At 40.4% G+C, this 18,187-nt stretch overlaps 2 protein-coding genes across 5 annotated transcripts; one reads left to right on the top strand and one right to left on the bottom strand.

The window, feature by feature from the left end:
* The first annotated feature begins 379 nt into the window (after positions 1–379).
* Positions 380–2,038, top strand: LOC133802310 (dof zinc finger protein DOF1.4-like). Of its 2 annotated transcripts, XM_062240596.1 has the most exons (2): positions 380–623; positions 834–2,038. In XM_062240596.1, the coding sequence occupies exons 1-2, from the start codon at positions 568–570 to the stop codon at positions 1,789–1,791; spliced, it is 1,014 nt and encodes a 337-aa protein (XP_062096580.1). In that variant the 5' UTR covers positions 380–567; the 3' UTR covers positions 1,792–2,038. The 2 variants fall into 2 exon arrangements, with proteins under 2 accessions (XP_062096580.1, XP_062096581.1); XM_062240597.1 differs by having other exon boundaries at positions 382–2,038.
* A 1,094-nt stretch (positions 2,039–3,132) lies between these two features.
* Positions 3,133–6,304, bottom strand: LOC133802309 (uncharacterized). 3 transcript variants are annotated; one of them, XM_062240592.1, is made up of 4 exons: positions 5,979–6,304; positions 5,226–5,285; positions 3,669–3,868; positions 3,133–3,551 (listed from the first exon to the last, which is right to left on the bottom strand). In XM_062240592.1, exons 1-4 carry the CDS (start codon positions 6,066–6,068, stop codon positions 3,311–3,313), a joined length of 591 nt encoding a protein of 196 aa, XP_062096576.1. In that variant the 5' UTR covers positions 6,069–6,304; the 3' UTR covers positions 3,133–3,310. The 3 variants fall into 3 exon arrangements, with proteins under 3 accessions (XP_062096576.1, XP_062096578.1, XP_062096579.1); XM_062240594.1 differs by lacking the exon at positions 5,226–5,285 and having other exon boundaries at positions 5,979–6,285; XM_062240595.1 differs by lacking the exon at positions 5,979–6,304 and having other exon boundaries at positions 5,165–5,285.
* Positions 6,305–18,187: the final 11,883 nt, after the last annotated feature.

The following is an 18,187-nucleotide window of genomic DNA, read 5'->3' as shown; positions in this document are numbered from 1 at the left end:
GTTCAAAAAAATACAGGCAAAGTTGAAATTAGTCCAAAAATGAAAAAGAAGAAGAAAGAAACACTTTTCTTTATCTAGTCAATATCAATATGACTAAGTTTTAATTTCTTCAATTATTAACACCTCTCCATGCACATATCGTCGTTCCTTTTATTTTTTGTTATTATTATTATTATTATCATCATCATCATCATTATTTCACAGTACAAAACTTTCCCATGTAATAGAGCACTATCAACGGTGCACCAACTGCCACGTGTCAGCAGCCCACCTTCACCTTGGGTGCTAAGAAATTCTCTCTCTAATTTCCTTAATTTGGGAGTCTTTCTATTGAATTGTGTGAACAAAACATAAATTGGTACAAACCCAAAAAAATTAATTGTTACTTTACCATAGCTAGAGTTGCTCGGCCGCTATATATTGATGCATAGCCATCTTTTATAGTTAAAAACTTTGGTGCATATATAATATCTTAGTCCCTTGATATAATTATATATTCTTTCCATATATATAAATCAATAGCTTATAAGATAAGAGAGATAAGAGACGAGAGACTTCATTTTAGACATGCTCACTATTCATCACCTTCCTACCTATTTCCTAAGGTTTCACAATAATATTTGGTACTTTACTATTAGTAACCACTTCTTCTTCTTCTTCTTCTTCTTCTTCTTCTTTCCCATTTTGCTCTCTCTTCTTGACCCTCCTAGATCCAAAGGCTAGATAAAAACACACACACACACACACACAATTCAATTCTCCATCTGGGTTTCTCACAAGATTACCAATCATCAATAATCACTAATCAAAATTTGAACTTTAATGGGATTAAGTTCCAAACAGGTGGTGATCAACAGAGACGGCCTTGATTGGAGCCACAGCTTGTTGTTACAGCAGCCTGATCAGTACACCACCACCACCGCAGCCACCAATTTTCAGCCGCAGGCCAAATCTCCGGCCATGTCGACCCCCGGAATACGGCGGCAGCAGCAGCCGCCGCCGGAGCAGCTCAAGTGTCCCCGGTGCGACTCATCCAACACAAAGTTCTGTTACTACAACAACTACAACAAGTCACAGCCTAGGCATTTTTGCAGGGCTTGCAAGAGGCATTGGACTAAAGGTGGTACTCTTCGCAATGTTCCGGTAGGCGGCGGCCGTAAGAACAAGCGCGCCAAGAAATCAACCACCACCTCCGCCACGGCCACCGCCACAACCTCTACTAGTCCTACTACTACACCTACCCCGGCTGCCCCCATAGATAACAGGCTCAATTCCCATGTTATGTTTCAGGCTCATGGTCATGATGATCATGATCAAAAAAGCATATCTGAAATTCTTTATCAAGCTGTTATGATTAGGCCACCTCCGCCACCACCGCAGCCGCTGCCGCTGCTGCCTCCTTCTTATCATCACAACAAAGATCATTTGATGATCAACAACACAACAAATAATGGGGTTAAGTCAAGTATGGCTTTTCCGGCATCATTCTCATCAAGTAGTACAAGCCCATTTGAGTCTTTTCCAAGCTCATTTGAAACCTCAGATATTGTTGATTATGGTCATGAAGATCAGTTCAAACTCATGGCAGAGTCAACGGTGAGTCAACAACCACCATGGCTGGTAGTACCTGAAGCTACAACAAGCAATAATAATAACAATAATAATGGAATGGTCATGGATAATACGCCAAGCTACTTGAATTGGGATGATGATGAGATAGACACCCTTGTCTCTACTGATCATATCAATCTGCCTTGGGATGATTCTCATCTTGACATTATTAAACCGTGACAAAAAAAAATTGACTCTAATTAATTATCATTTTGGGGTTGTGTTTTGTACACGGGTAGTAGACATATATAATCTCTTTATTAATTTTACTTAGTGGTAAATAAATATATATTTATATTTGTTTTTGTACTATATGCTTGAGGCTGTATCTTTTTTTCAGCTTCAAGCTTGCTAATCTATAAGATATTGTCCATTTGTAACTCTTGTAAGCTATATGAGTATATTGACTCTGTTACGTTCTATTTTATTTTTTTGGGTGGTGCAATTTCCATGCAATGAGTTTTTTTTTTTAATTCTTAGGAAAAAATAAAATAAAAAATATTGATAGAGATGGATGAGATGAAATGGGGTCTTCTCCAGCAGGGCTTACTGACAGTGTATAATGGAAGATTCTTTGGTATGTATGTAAATTTGGATATATGAATGGTGGTAGTACATGTATTTTTGGGTTAGCTGAGCTCACATGTGGTGACCACTTCTACTCAAAAACCATATAATATATACATATATATATATATATATATCTATGACAATACATGATTATGGTTTTATCTTGGACAGCATTTTGGTTGTAGGGTTGGTTTTAAAGGATTACTCTTCATATATACAGCAATATATATATATATATATATATAAATTTGCTTTGTGACCACCTTGTATACTTGATTGTTGATCATAATGCTAGTACTTACAGCATTCAAATCTATATAATTATATAAAATGCAGTGGTGGTGGTGGTGGTCTTTTCTCATTCTCATTCTCATTCTCATCCTCTCATCGATTCATTCATTATTATTTCATTTCAATTCCAGTTTATGAGGACTACCTTACATGTGCGTTATGGGGCCACATTTCTAAGCAATGTTTCTCTTTATTGTTCTTCACAGCAAATCACAGTGCTTAAAAACACTACTGCATCATTCTAAGCTCTAACATTTGGACCCTACAGAATATTTCATTCCTAGGGAATTATGACACCAGCTACTTACTGGGATAATATTAGTTTCTTCTTTCTAATGGGCATTGGCACTATTCAAAGCCATGTCAGGTTCCTTTCCAGACAAAGATTCAGCTCACCAAGTAAGATTTTTAATAATAGAAGTGTGACAAAATAAACATGTTTTTAATGACATTCTTTTCATAATTCTTTACAAATTGACACCCTCTCAAACACATTCGATACCCTGGCGGAAAGTTACATTCTAGAAAAAAAAAACCATTTTGCCAAGTGAAAATTATATATTTACAGAAATTATAATTGAGCTCTCTACTGTTTTTATGGTTAATTCAAATTGAAAGAACACACAGAGAAATTTCCATCTAATATAACTCTACAAGATATACCAAACAGAGAAACTCGTACAAGCTTTCATATAATACAATAGTTTTTGTGAGTATCACATGCTCTTTTCTTGTCTTTCCATATATAAAAATTACACATTAATGATGGTCTACCAACCAGATGTTTGAGCAGGCTGCATCTTTCTTAGGATCCTTTTTCCTCTTCATGAGAATTAGACTACAGGTTCCCCATTCTCACATCAGTGTCCCTGGGGTAAGTAGCCTGACCATTGTTTGCCTTGGAGTAACTAACGTAAAAGAGCTCAGTGACGATACCTGTAAACACAACAAATGCAGCTCCGGCTCCAAAGATACCTTTCCTCACTACCTTACATGAAAAGGCTTTCCTATACTTGGTGTGGTATGCGTTTCTCACCGATTCTCCGAGCAAACATGACACGGCAATGACAAAGAAGACCCTGAAATTTGCATTTGAAATGACAGCAATAGTGAAATTCTGTGTTTAAGATTTAAGCTAAGGTTGATCATAGCATGAAAAAGAGATATGATTAAAAGTTGAACTAGCAGCAGCATACCAGCTAGAAATGAACAGAGCTATGGCCCAAGACCTTGAACTGCTCGGCCATAAAGTCTTCCCACAGCACAAGCATCTGCTCAACACCATTATAAGAAGTTGACTGGCTGTCAAGAAAAGAATTGCCCCCAGGCCTAAGCTAGTCGCGATATCTTTATCATACACACAGTAGGTGTAATCAGCTTGCTTTTCTAACCTTGCCTGCCAGGGAAGTATAGAGTTAAAACTTATCAGTCATAACAGATAGATATCATGGGCAACAACACCTTGTTCCAGTGCTGTAATCAACTAATCATATTTTGGGACATGGGTGAGCTATTTCACTGGACCAATAAAGTTCACATTTGTACTACATCATAATTGAAAAGAAGAAAGTTTAAGTAAGAACTGATGTTTTAGAAGTTAAACATATGCAATCATCAACATGGACTTTCTACGACTGTATACTGGTTTTCAATGAGTATTTTTTGCATTTTTATCAAATGATATATCATAACAAAGCCAAAATAATTTAGTTTATGATGTCGTAGATATACTGAAATGATGTCAACATCCAATCAAACTGTCAAATCTTTTTTGAAATCAGGCTTCCCTCCCCGTCTAATCTTACAATATTTGGGGACTAGGAAACTATATCAATAAGAGGGACTCGAATGTCTTACCATTTGAACTACCCCTCTTGGTATCAAGATTGTCACATCTATATATCTACTAGATTCAAAAGCATGATAAAGAATCTAACTAAAAAGCCAATATGGCATATTCCCCAACCCCCACCGCGAAAAAAGAATCTTAATTTTTTGTGTTAGTAGAGATTAGGTAGACTGGAAAATTAGTCTTGCTTACTTCTTATCTTACTTCCTTTGACAAAAGACTAGGGACTTAAACCTCTGACCTTGACCTTGTGGGAGCATATCACATACCTGGTCATTTGAGTTACCGTCTTGATTATCAAGATTGTCGCATCTATTTATCAACTAGTTCAAAACATCTTTAATCATCTAACACAACATTCGATATGGCATAATCCCCCACCCACGCGGCAAAAAAAAAAAAAGAAAAGAAAAGAGAATCTTAATTTTTCTGAGTTAGTAGAGGATTAGGTAGATTGGAAAGCTAGTCTTGCCTACTTTTTATCTTCCTTAAATTTTACAGTTAAAGACCTTGCTCAATTGATTGAAACACTACCCAGTCGCATGTCCAGAGTCCAAGTCTAGATAATTCATATTCTTCTGTTTCTGAGTCTGTTATATAATAGTACTCTTCAGTTCAGTCTTCCTGAACCTACTGTAATTCAGAACCATTTATCATTTTCTTAACCTTTCTTTGCATATTTTGAAATGGGATCCTCCCATCAAACCTTATTGTGAATGTAACTTGAGCAAAATCACTAAGTAGATCCCATGAGAAACCATTAACACTTATGGCTCTATGAAAACTAAGTATGCATTTATAAAGAGTGGAAACTTTTATCCCCAGACAATCACATACACTTACCCAATCACATGAACTGACCTCAAATGGCATGGTAGACCAGGTATCATTTACACACACTCACCAGCCAACCACTTGAACTAGCCTCATGCAGCAAAAACTTGAACAAGTCTTGTTTCACATGCTGCCAAACACCTAAGATCCAATTAGCATAGAACTCCTTGAAAAGATTTAAGTTAAGAAGGAAATCAATGTAGGAAACTTCCATACAAATTTGACCATAATTTTTTTTAAAAAGCCCCATTTCTCTCACATGGAGTTGTGTAGCATGAAAAGGGTGTATACAGAAAGCCCCCACATTATAATGTATACTAGATTTTTTGGTTCATATGTTATCTCAAGATCCCAGAAATAATTTTCCTCTAAATATAAATAAACAAATATTAATAACCAACTTGATGGAGATGAAAAAGGGTCAACCAGAGGTTCAAATCAAATCCATCCCAGTACTAAATACAATTTTTAGTACTGTATTTTTAGGGTATCATGCGATAAAATGGCAATTTCATTACAGTATTACCTGATTATTTTTAAGAAACACATCAAGCAAGTCAAAGGGTTTCTTAAAAAATATGTATATAACAACAAAATTTAGTTAATACATTATAAATGATTAATCTTTGAACTTCAAAGAGCTCAAAAAAAAAAAAAAAACCATATTCCAACAGCTGGGTCATCCCAATCAACAGTTGACAGTCCTATTTTTCCCCCAAACCCAAACTTTTACCAAACCTTAAAGGGAGACCAAACCTTAACTAAGATTAATAAGTAAAAGAAAGCATAAACATTTCCAGAGAGAGAGAGAGCTTAAACTCACAGTAGTCTTCCTCTGCTCAGCAGCAACAGCAAGAGCAAACGCAACCAAATCAAAAATGAAGACCAGAAACAGTACCAAAGTGGAAGCCATCACTACAAAGCTTCAAAACCTCTTTCTCTCTGACCCTCGAACTCAAACAGTCAGCTTAACCTTAAGAAGTGTCCAGTAATTAAAACTATATATGTATAAACATATATTTATATACTGTATATATTAATATGAAAGAAAGAAGCTTAAATACAATACGTAATAGTAATGGAGGTGATGGCGGTGATGACACACAAATGAGTTTGTCTTTTACGATGGTGTGATTCGTAGGTTCCATTCCATTCCATGAGAGAGTTTTACTGTTATACGATAACAAACGCGGTAATGAAATAGTGTTATACAGGTTTATATTTGGTTGGATTCTTTATTTTTTTTCTATTATCTGTTTTGTTTGGATGTTCTGTTTTGATAAATTATGTTTTGGATCGAATGTTTTGTAAAATGGTTAAAATAGAATTCTAAACTTGATTTTGGTTAATATTTTTTTAACTAAAATCATAAATAATTTACCAAAATAATAATTCAGAATAAAAATAAAATCATTCTGCTTAAAAACTGTGTTGTTATATTCAATTTTTTCTTTATCAAAATTGAGTTTAGAGTTCTATTTTAACAATTTTATAAAATATAGAGTTCAAAAAATAATTTATCAAAACAGAAAATCCAAATGAAGAAAAACATATCATATAAAACAAAATTAAGATTACTAACTTATGCAATAAAATACTAAATTAAGATTATCGTAGAAGGGATTATATCAGGAATAGTCCCAACCTTTACTAAAAGTATCACTCAAGTCCCCATTCTTAACAAACATACCTTAGATGGGTCCTTTTGTTACTATTCCGTTAAATATATCGTTAATGGACATGTGCTTATCACATGAGTTAAATTTAAAGGGCATTGAGTGGACAGAATTACACTCATAAACTAAAAAAGTGAACAATTTCACTTCATATCTATTGATATCATGTCTTGTTTTACAATATATAGATATCATATGTAAACCCAAAGAATTACACCATATGATCACTTTATATCTATTTTGTATGGAACCCTAAAAAAAATAAGGCATGGGAACCCACTTGATCGTATTTATCCAAAAGATTAATAAACCCCATAAACCTGTTCAAAACTAAGAACCAAAAATCTGCACTATTCCAACCACATTTCCAAAGAAAAAAAGTCGTAAGCAGATAACAAAAAATAAAGACAATGTTCACTAGGCACTCCCACCACCAAATGCACCTTCACCACTACTTCCAGCCTTGAGTTGTCATTCTTAGTAAAATTTTTAGATTGTTTATTCCTCACAACCTATAGAAATATTAAATTTTATAACATTCAAAGATGAGAGTTATAGGTTGTAATTAAATAAATAAAAATGCACTGAATTACCTTCATTTTTTTTTGCATATGTGGTATTTTTGCATGAGATTTTGTGTAACGACCCAAATTTACTAATAAGGCTTAAGGGCCTTGATTAGTGTGCCAGAAGGGCATAACTGGATTATATGTGATTTAAAGATTTAAAAGCATGTTATATGATGAATTGAATATCTGTGATGCATGACTATGTGTACTAGTATGCATGTAGGCCCTGATTAAGTTAGAAGGGCATAATCGTAATTTTGGCTCGTTGAGGGCATAACTGCATATATTTGTGATAAATTGTCGAGACCACATTCTTTTGTGGATATATTTGTAATCTGTGACTCGAGACGATCATAGTGAGCAGTTCAGCGAAAAAAGTCACTGCAGGGATTTATACCCGGCTCGGGGCGAACCTGGGGGTATTTCTGGGAATTTAGAGAATATATTGGAGTTTATTTTGATGTTGGGGAATATAATTGGTGATTAGTTAGGTGTCGGGAAGTAAGGGGTAAATATTAGAGACACTCGAGGAATTAGCGAGAATTGGGAATAAATGACCAGAATGCCCTTGGATGGATTAAGGGCTTAAATTTTAATGGGAGGGTATTGTGGTCATTTGGCTTACAAGGGATAAGAGTTAAGTGCTGTTTTGGCTTTATGCCTTAGTGGGAAGTCTAGAATCTGAAGGAAGTTAAAGAAAAGAAAGAAGGAAAACAGGGGTCATTTCTTCTCCCATTCAGTTTAAGTTTCTTCCTCATTTCTTCAAGGAGTTTTGAGCTGAAATTCAGGGAGAGTCTGGGCAGGAGCTTGAGGCTAGGGTCCTTGGTCTAGCTTGAGGAATTAACAAGGAGTTAGCAAGGGTAGTCCATCCACTCGAGGTAAGGCCTAAGGTTGTCTGTCAGTTTCTGGTTTTTCTTTATGTAAACATGGATCTTGAGCTGAGTTTTGGTGGGAATTCTAGGGAATTGAGGCTGAAGCTTTGAGGAGGTGAAGGCTAAGAAAGTGTGGAAGATAGTCTAGGTTGAGCTCATCCATTAAAGGTAAGAAACTCTAGTTCAAGTTTTGTGATTTCAGTTGATTTCTGTTGAGTTTTTGGGCTCTAGGTTCAGCTACGGTGAATTCCTTGATTTGGGGTGCATGTGATTGAGTTTTGTGTGGTTCAGACTTATGGGATGAGTTGAGGATGTTGGGAGGCTTGTTTTGAGGTTTGGTTGAGTTTTGAGAAGGTTTGGCTCGGGAAAATTCGAAGGAGGAAAAGTTTTGTTGGGCTGTGCTGTGACTAGCGCTACAGCGCTAGTCACTGGGTGCTACAGCGTTAGGTCCCAAAGTTCGAGAGCCTTTTGGCGCTGTTTGTAGCGCTATAGCGCTCTCTTTAGGGCGCTGTAGCACTACCCTGTTTCCAGAAAGGGGTTTTTGGGTTATTTTCAAGGGTTTTTGCCCGGGGGTTCGGGGTTTTATTCCACCACCCCGTTTGGTGGAATTATGGCTTTCCAAGGGCTCGGGATTGGTCCCGAGGCTAGGTTTTGGGTTTGAGGTTTGATGATGATTTTGATCTATGACTGTGACTAGGTGTACGCTAGGGCTCAGACGGGATCGTGCTTGAGGATCAAATTAAACAAAGCTAGCGAATCTAAAGGTAAGAAAACTGCACCCGGTTATGTGTTTGTGATGGGACTAAGAGCTCCCTATACCTGTATGATGTCTAAGGTGGTATTATGCCATGGGACATATGATAAATTGCCTAAGGGCACCGTAAATAATACTTGCGCACAGGGTGCGGCTCAGCCACTGGTAGCGGAGGACAGCTTAATATTCACTGAGCTCAGTTTAAGCAGGCCGAAGTCAGTGGGATAAATAGCGGGTGCGGCCTAAGGGCGTTAACCCTAGTTATCATATGTGAATTGATTACTGATATGAAGTGATATACTTGGTATGCTGATTACTTGATTAACATGAATGCTTAGACTGTTGAGTACATGCTTATGTGGTATGAGTTATCTGATTGTCTGTTGAATGATTATGCTCTATTATTGCATTTTCTTGCTGGGCCTGGCTCATGGGTGCTACGTGGTGCAGGTAAAGGCAAGGGCAAGTTGGACCAATCCTGAGATGGAGAGCTGCGGGGCTGAATGTACATAGTCAGTTGATCGGCCGCCACGGCCGAGGAGTGATACAGGACGAGAAAAGCCTATTTGTCTGTTTTGCCTTAGAGTGGCCAGCAACTGTATTTAAATCTTAAATCTTTTGTAAACGGTCTTTAACTTATTACTTTTGGGATCCCATGTAAAAAGGAAATGTTTATTTATAAGAAATGCAGCTTTTGAGACCAAATTTTTTTAACCCTAGTTCAACTATAGTTTCAGTAACACGTTTTGAATTAAATGCCTTGATTATCAAGTCTTGCACCTTTATAAACACACAGTGTAACGGTCTTGGCTATCCAGGGCGTTACAACTTGGTATCAGAGCGTCCTAGGTTTAAGGGTTCCTGAAGACTGGCTGAACATGTACATTCGCCGCGAGAGACAAGCTCGACTCAGGGTTTGGTAATTGTGTATACATGACTATATGTTTAAATGATTTGAATGAAATATGACTGCTGGTATCTACTTGATTAATAGGGAGCATGAGATACTGATAGGGCCTGGCCCTTGACTATTGCATGATGATATTGAGGCATGCTTATCAGCATTACTATGCATGTGAATGAATATTCGGATAAACTGTTATAATTTGATTGCTTGTGAATGTTTGGGGTTCTAATGGTGGACCATGGAAGGATTATTACCCTGTCATTATAGTCTGATTGCCGAGTCATTGATTGTAGATTGACTTGGATAATTATGTGTCCAAGAAAATCTACACGACTAGCCGGCAACAGGTCTGAGACTAGAGATGATGATCAGGGCCAGACCCCTCCGCCAATCCCTGAGAACTGGCAGCAGCTTATGGCAGACATGCAAGCTCGGCTACAGAGCCAAAATGAACAGATCTGAATTCTGTGACAGCAGGCTCCATCAGAGAGTGTTGCCCCCATTGTGCCACCTGCAGTGGTACCAGTTGTACAGCCAGTAGAGGTTGGGAACAGATGGGAGATGTTGTATGAGCGGTCCATAAAGCAAAAACCCCCGATCTTTGAGGGAGGACCTGATCCACTGAAAGCTGAACAGTGGATGACTATGATTACTACCATTCTGGACTTTATGAGGGTAGAGGGGTATGACAGAGTGGCCTGTGCCACATATATGCTGAGGGAGGATGCCCGAATCTGGTGGGAGGTGGCATCACAGACCAGAGATGTTACTGCTTTGACTTGGGAAGGATTCAAGGACCTATTCAGTCAGAAGTATTCTAATGTTGCCATTAGGGCAGCGAAGGTAAATGAGTTCGTGGGGCTGGTTCAGGGCAGCATGACGGTTATAGAATATGCCCTAAAGTTTGACATACTAACGAAATTTTCACCCGACCTTGTGCCTACTGATGCAGCTAGGCAGGACAGACTTATCAGAGGGCTTAATGCTATGATAGCTCGAGATGTGAGAATTACAACAGTTCCTAGAGGGACAACTTATGCCCAGGCTGTAGAGAAGGCTCTTACCGCTGAGGAAGCGGAAAATAAGATATGGAGAGAGAGTGCATTGAGGCGGGAGGGCTGCAGGGTGGTGCCTCCATATTCTGGTTCTGGTAGGGGCGGAGGCCCCGGTGATTTAAAGAGGAAGACCCTTGATGCTTTGACCGCTCCTGGTCCTGATAGGAGAGGTTGGGGTACTCAGGGTGGCCGTCAGGGAGGCGGTGATGCATGGAGGACTTATCCTGAGTGCACGAGGTGCAGGAGACGCCATCCGGGCGAATGTCGGGCTAAGGCCTGTTATGTGTGTGGGGTGGTGGGACACCTCAAGAAAGACTGGCCGACAGTGAAGAAGGGCGATGCGGGGAAGGTGGACAGCTTGACTCTAGCTCGAGTGTTCACCCTGACGCAGGCAGAGGCCGAGGCTAGCCCCTTGATAGTGACAGGTCAACTTTCTAGCGCTGGCTCTCCTTTTACTGTATTGATTGACTCTGGTGCTACAAATTCGTTTGTTTCTAGTAAGGTGATTGATAGACTGTGTAGACCTAGTGAGTATTGTACCTCGGGATTTGGGACTATTTTGCCTACAGGAGAACTGGTAGTATCTAGGAGGTGGGTTAGAGCACTGCCAGTGGTAGTTGATGGTACAGAATTGTCAGTAGACTTGATTGAGTTGAGTATGGAGGACTTTGATATGATTTTAGGTATGGATTGGTTGGCTAGATATGGAGCTACTATTGACTGTAGGAAGAAGATGGTGATCTTTGAGCTAGAGGGCGAGGATTCCTTTATTTTTGTGGGAGCGGTGCATGGACCCTGCGTACCCAGGATATCGGCACTGAGAGCCAGAGATCTGTTACAAGGAGGGTGCATAGGTTTTCTGGCTAGTGTGGTGGATACCACCAGGGTTTCGCCAGCAGGACCGGAAGAGACCAGGTTGGTTTGCAAGTTCTTGGATGTGTTTCCTGAGGACTTGCCGGGGTTGCCGCCGCATAGAGAGATTCAATTTGTCATTGAGTTGGCGCTAGGGACAGAGCCAGTGCCGAGGGTACCATATAGGATGGCACCAACAGAACTGAAAGAATTGAAGTTACAGTTGCAGGAGCTTCTGGATTTGGGGTAAATCGGGCCTAGTTACTCGCCATGGGATGCTCCATTGTTATTTGTGAAGAAGAAGGATGGGACTTTGAGAATGTGTATAGACTACAGGGAATTGAACAAGTTGACTATTAAGAATAAGTACCCCTACCAAGGATTGATGACTTGTTCGATCAGCTGCAGGGTAAGACGATGTTCTCGAAGATTGATCTTCGATCTAGTTATTACCAGCTGAGGATCAAGGACGAGGACATACCGAAGACGGCCTTCCGAACGAGGTACGGGCACTATGAGTTTCTGGTCATGTCGTTTGGTTTGACCAATGCCCCAGCAACCTTTATGGACCTAATGAACAGGGTGTTCAAAGACTTTCTGGATCAGTTCGTTATCGTCTTCATCAACGACATTTTAGTGTACTCCAGTTCAAAGACAGAGTACGAGATTCATCTTCGACAGGTTCTTCAGAGGTGGAGGGAGCATCAATTGTATGCCAAGTTTAAGAAATGTGAATTTTGGTTACCAGAAATTACATTCCTTGGACATGTCGTGGGTGCAGATGGGATTAAGGTGGATCCATCTAAGGTAGAGGCAGTTAGGGATTGGTCGAGGCCAAGGAACGCCTCAGAGGTGTGAAGTTTTCTTGGTCTAGCGGGTTATTATAGACGGTTTGTGGAAGACTTCTCGAAGATAGCGGCACCGATGACGGAATTGACACGGAAGAATTTGAAGTTTATCTAGTCAGACAAGTGTGAGGACAGTTTCTAAGAGCTGAAGCGACGACTTATTACTGCGCTTGTGTTAAGTCTTCCTTCGGGGGAAGGGAAGTTTGTTGTCTACTGTGATGCATCGATGTTGGGTTTAGGCTGTGTGTTGATGCAAAATGAGAAGGTCATAGCTTATGCATCACGACAGCTGAAGGAGTATGAACAACGATATCCCACCCATGATTTAGAGTTAGAAGCGGTGGTATTCGCATTGAATATTTGGCGACATTATCTATATGGGGAGAAGTGCGAGGTATATACTGACCACAAGAGTCTAAAGTATTTCTTTACACAGAAGGACCTGAACATGAGACAGAGGCGTTGGCTAGAGTTGGTGAAAGACTATGATTGTGATATTCATTACCATCCGGGGAAAGCCAACGTAGTGGCAGATGCATTGAGTCAGAGAGGCCCAGGTCAATTATACAGTTCCACCCAGATCTCGAGAGAGTTAGCTAATGAGATGGTCAGAGCGGAGATAGAATTGGTGGTAGGCCAGTTGGCCAATATTACTCTGCAGTCGACCCTGCTAGAGCGGATTAGAGAAGGGAAATTGGTAGACGCTCAGTTACAGGAGGTTAGAGAGAATGTCTTAGCGGGAGTAGCTAAGGACTATTCTATTTCTGAGGCTGGTTTGCTTCGGTATCAGGGACAGATTTGTGTTCTAGCTGATGAGGGGATCAGACGAGAGATACTGTATGAGTCTCATACAACCCCGTACTCACTTCATCCGGGTACCACGAAGATGTACCAAGATCTGCGAACGTTATATTGGTGTCCCGGGATGAAGAAGGATGTGGTGGAGTACGTAGCCAGATGTTTAAACTGTCAGCAAGTGAAAGCTGAACATCAGTGACCAGTAGGGTTGCTTCAACCTTTGGGTATTCCTGAGTGGAAATGGGAGGATATTACGATGGATTTTGTGGGAGGTTTACCTAGAACAGTAGGGCTTCATGACTCGGTGTGGGTGATAGTGGACAGATACACCAAGTCAGCCCATTTTCTTCCAGTGAAGTCGACATATACTGTGGATCAATATGCTGAGTTGTACGTGAGGGAGATCGTACGTCTCCATGGGGTTCCTAAGTCTATAGTGTCAGATCGAGATCCTATCTTTACCTCCAAGTTTTGGGGTGGTTTGCAGAAGGCTATGGGGACACAACTGAGGATCAACACAGCCTTTCATCCTCAGATTGATGGACAGTCTGAGAGGACGATTCATGTATTGGAAGATATGCTTAGAGCGTATGTGATTGACTTTGAGGGATCATGTAGTAAGTATCTCCTGTTGATTGAATTTTCATATAACAATAGTTACCAATCAATGATTGGAGTGGCTCCCTATGAGATGTTATATGGGAGAAAGTGTAGATCACCCATTCATTGGGATGAGATGGGTGAGAGGAAGTATTTGGGGCCAGATATGGTTCAGAGGACAAGTGAAGCTATAGAGAAGATCCGAGCTAGGATGCTCGCCTCTCAGAGCAGACAGAAAAGCTACGCTGATCCCAAGCGTAGGGACGTGGAGTTCCAAGTTGGGGACCATGTGTTTCTCCGAGTTTCACCATTGCGAGGGGTGAGGAGGTTTGGAAAGAAGAGCAAGCTAAGCCCTAGGTTAATTGGACCTTTTAAGGTGTTATGGCGGAATAGTAGGGTCGAGGAGGCGACCTGGGAGCTTGAGACAGCGATGCGGGATCAGTATCCCGAGTTATTCAGGTAAATTTCGAGGACAAAATTCTCATTAGGAGGGGATAGTTGTAACGACCTAAATTTACTAATAAGGCTTAAGGGCCTTGATTAGTGTGCCAGAAGGGCATAACTGGATTATATGTGATTTAAAGATTTAAAAGCATGTTATATGATTAATTGAATATCTGTGATGCATGACTATGTGTACTAGTATGCATGTAGGCCCTGATTAAGTTAGAAGGGCATAATCGTAATTTTGGCCCGTTGAGGGCATAACTGCATATATTTGTGATAAATTGTCGAGACCACATTCTTTTGTGGATATATTTGTAATCTGTGACTCGAGACGATCATAGTGAGCAGTTCAGCGAAAAAAGTCACTGCGGGGATTTATACCCGGCTCGGGGCGAGCCTGGGGGTATTTCTGGGAATTTAGAGAATATATTGGAGTTTATTTTGATGTTGGGGAATATAATTGGTGATTAGTTAGGTGTCGGGAAGTAAGGGGTAAATATTAGAGACACTCGAGGAATTAGCAGGAATTGGGAATAAATGACCAGAATGCCCTTGGATGGATTAAGGGCTTAAATTTTAATGGGAGGGTATTGTGGTCATTTGGCTTACAAGGGATAAGAGTTAAGTGTTGTTTTGGCTTTATGCCTTAGTCGGAAGTCTAGAATCTGAAGGAAGTTAAAGAAAAGAAGAAGAAAAAGAAAGAAGGAAAACAGGGGTCATTTCTACTCCCATTCGGTTTAGGTTTCTTCCTCATTTCTTCAAGAAGTTTTGAGCTGAAATTCAGGGAGAGTCTGGGCAGGAGCTTGAGGCTAGGGTCCTTGGTCTGGCTTGAGGAATTAGCAAGGAGTTAGCAAGGGTTTTCCATCCACTTGAGGTAAGGTCTAAGGTTGTCTTTCAATTTCTGGTTTTTTTATGTAAACATGGATCTTGAGCTGAGTTTTGGTGGGAATTCTAGGGAATTGAGGTTGAAGCTTTGAGGAGGTGAAGGCTAAGAAATTGTGGAAGATAGTTTAGGTTGAGCTCATCCATTAATGGTAAGAAACTCTAGTTCAAGTTTTGTGATTTCAGTTGATTTCTGTAAAGTTTTTGGGCTCTAGGTTCAACTATGGTGAATTCCTTGATTTGGGGTGCATGTGATTGAGTTTTGTGTTGTTGGGACTTATGGGATGAGTTGAGGATGTTGGGAGGCTTGTTTTGAAGTTTGGTTTAGTTTTGAGAAGGTTTGGCTCGGGAAAATTCGAAGGAGGAAAAACTGTGTTGGGCTGTGCAGTGACTAGCGCTAGTCACTGGGCGCTACAGCGCTAGGTCCCAAAGTTCGAGAGCCTTTTGGCTTTGTTTGTAGCACTATAGCGCTCTCTTTAGGGCGCTATAGTGCTACCCTGTTTCCAGAAAGGGTTTTTTTGGGTTATTTTCAAGGGTTTTTGCCCGGGGGTTCTAGGTTTGATTCCACCACCCCATTTGGTGGAATTAGGGCTTCCTAAGGGCTCGGGATTGGTCCCGAGGCTAGGTTTTGGGTTTGAGGTTTGGTGATGATTCTGATCTATGGTTGTGACTAGGTGTATGCTAGGGCTCAGACAGGATTGTGCTTGAGGATCAAATTAAACAAAGCTAAAGAAAACTGCACTCGGTTATGTGTTTGTGATGGGACTAAGAGCTCCCTATACCTGTATGATGTTCAAAGGTGGTATTATGCCATGGGGCATATGATAAACGGCCTAAGGGCGTCGTAAATAATACTTGTTCATAGGGCGCGGCTCGGCCACTGGTAGCTGATGACAGCTTAATATTCACTGAGCTCGGTTTAAGCGGGCCGGAGTCAGTGGGATAAATAGAGGGTGCAGCCTAAGGGCGTTAACCCTAGTTATCATATGTGAATTTATTACTGATATGAAGTGATATACTTGGTATGTTGATTACTTGATTAACATGAATGCTTAGACTGTTGAGTACATGCTTATGCAGTATGAGTTATCTGATTGTCTGTTGAATGATTATGCTCTGTTATTGTGTTTTCTTGCTGGGCCTTGGCTCACGGGTGCTACAAGGTGCAGGTAAAGGTAAGGGAAAGTTGAACCAACCCTGAGATGGAGAGTTGCGGGGCTGAATGTACATAGTCAGCTGATCGGCCGCCACGGCCGAGGAGTGATATAGGACGAGAAAAGCCTATTTGTCTGTTTTTCCTTAGAGTGGCTAGCAACTGTATTTAAATCTTAAATCTTTTGTAAACGGTCTTTAACTTATTACTTTTGGGATCCCATGTAAAAAGGAAATGTTTATTTATAAGAAATGCAGCTTTTGAGACCAAAATCTTTTAACCCTAGTTCAACTATAGTTTCAGTAACACGTTTTGAATTAAATACCTTGATTAGCAAGTCTTGCACCTTTATAAACACACAGTGTAACGGTCCTTGCTATCCAGGGCATTACATTTTGATAGGCGATTTCTGAACAGGTTAGGATAAAACAGAGAAAACTAGGGAAATAATGGCAATGGAAATGGATATTTGTATTAAACTATTAGGAATTTGAGAGCCTTAGTTCTCTAAAATAAAGTCTTACAGACTAACACAATCTTCACACCCAAAGGGACTAACCAATACTCTCTTATTCTAACCCACTCTAGTACACCACAATACCGTATACCCTACTCACACACAAGTTGCTCTCCTATAACTAATTCATGATGTGTCCTTCCCATGTGCTGACTTATCCAATTCCTTCCCTTTCCCCCTTCTAGTGTAGACATAAGTGATGGGAGGCCTATCAATACCCCTGCCCAAAGTCTCACCTTGTCATCAAGGTAGAAATGAGGATAGTGTTCTTGAGTGACTTTGAAGTCCTCCCAGCTTCAAATGCAGGTAGATTTGTCCATTAGATAAGAACTTGTGGATGAGACTTTTGTGTACCTGGTCATACATCCAAGAGGCGCTCAGATTCAAGGGACCACTCTAACTCAACCGGCATGTCTGGTGGCAAAGCACTAGCTTGCTGTAGGGGTGCACACGGGTCAGATTTTCGGGTTTCAGGTGCATCGGGTTTGGGTTTTGCGGGTTTCGGGTGGAGAATAATGGTACCGAAACTGATCCGAAAAATTCAAGGTTTTGTGAGGTTTCAGGTTTGTTCGGGTTGGGTTTCGGGTTGGGCTGGGCCTATTGGGTTTTGGACCAAAAAGCCCAATTTTGCAAAAATACCAGTTTTTACACTTTTTTCAAAAATACCATTTTTTGGGTTTCGGGTCTGAACCCGAGTTCAAAAAATTTCAAACCCGACCCGACTCCTGTCGGGTTCGGGTCGGATTTAACCCGAATCCGACGGGTTTTCCCAAAAAATGGGTTTTCGAGTTGCGAGTCGGGCAGGTTTACAGGTTTTGCGGGTTTTTCGGGTCAAATGTTCACCCCTAGCTTGCTGGTGTGGACCCAATGTAGCACATAACACTGAAACGTGGAAACGGGATGGATCAATGAACCTGTTGGTAGCTGGAGCCGATAAGTAGTTGTGCCAATGCGTTTTGTGACTGGGAAAAGACCAAAGAACCTAGGAGACAACTTCTCATTTCAACGTTTTGCCACGAAACGCTAGCGATATGGCCTTAGCTTGACATACACCAAGTCTCCCTCCTGAAATTGGACATCACGGTGCTTCTTATCAGCTTGT

This window comes from Humulus lupulus, chromosome 9 (genome assembly GCF_963169125.1).
Source record: "Humulus lupulus chromosome 9, drHumLupu1.1, whole genome shotgun sequence".
Classification (NCBI taxonomy): Eukaryota; Viridiplantae; Streptophyta; class Magnoliopsida; order Rosales; family Cannabaceae; genus Humulus; species Humulus lupulus.
This window is presented reverse-complemented; position numbering and strand designations above follow the sequence as displayed.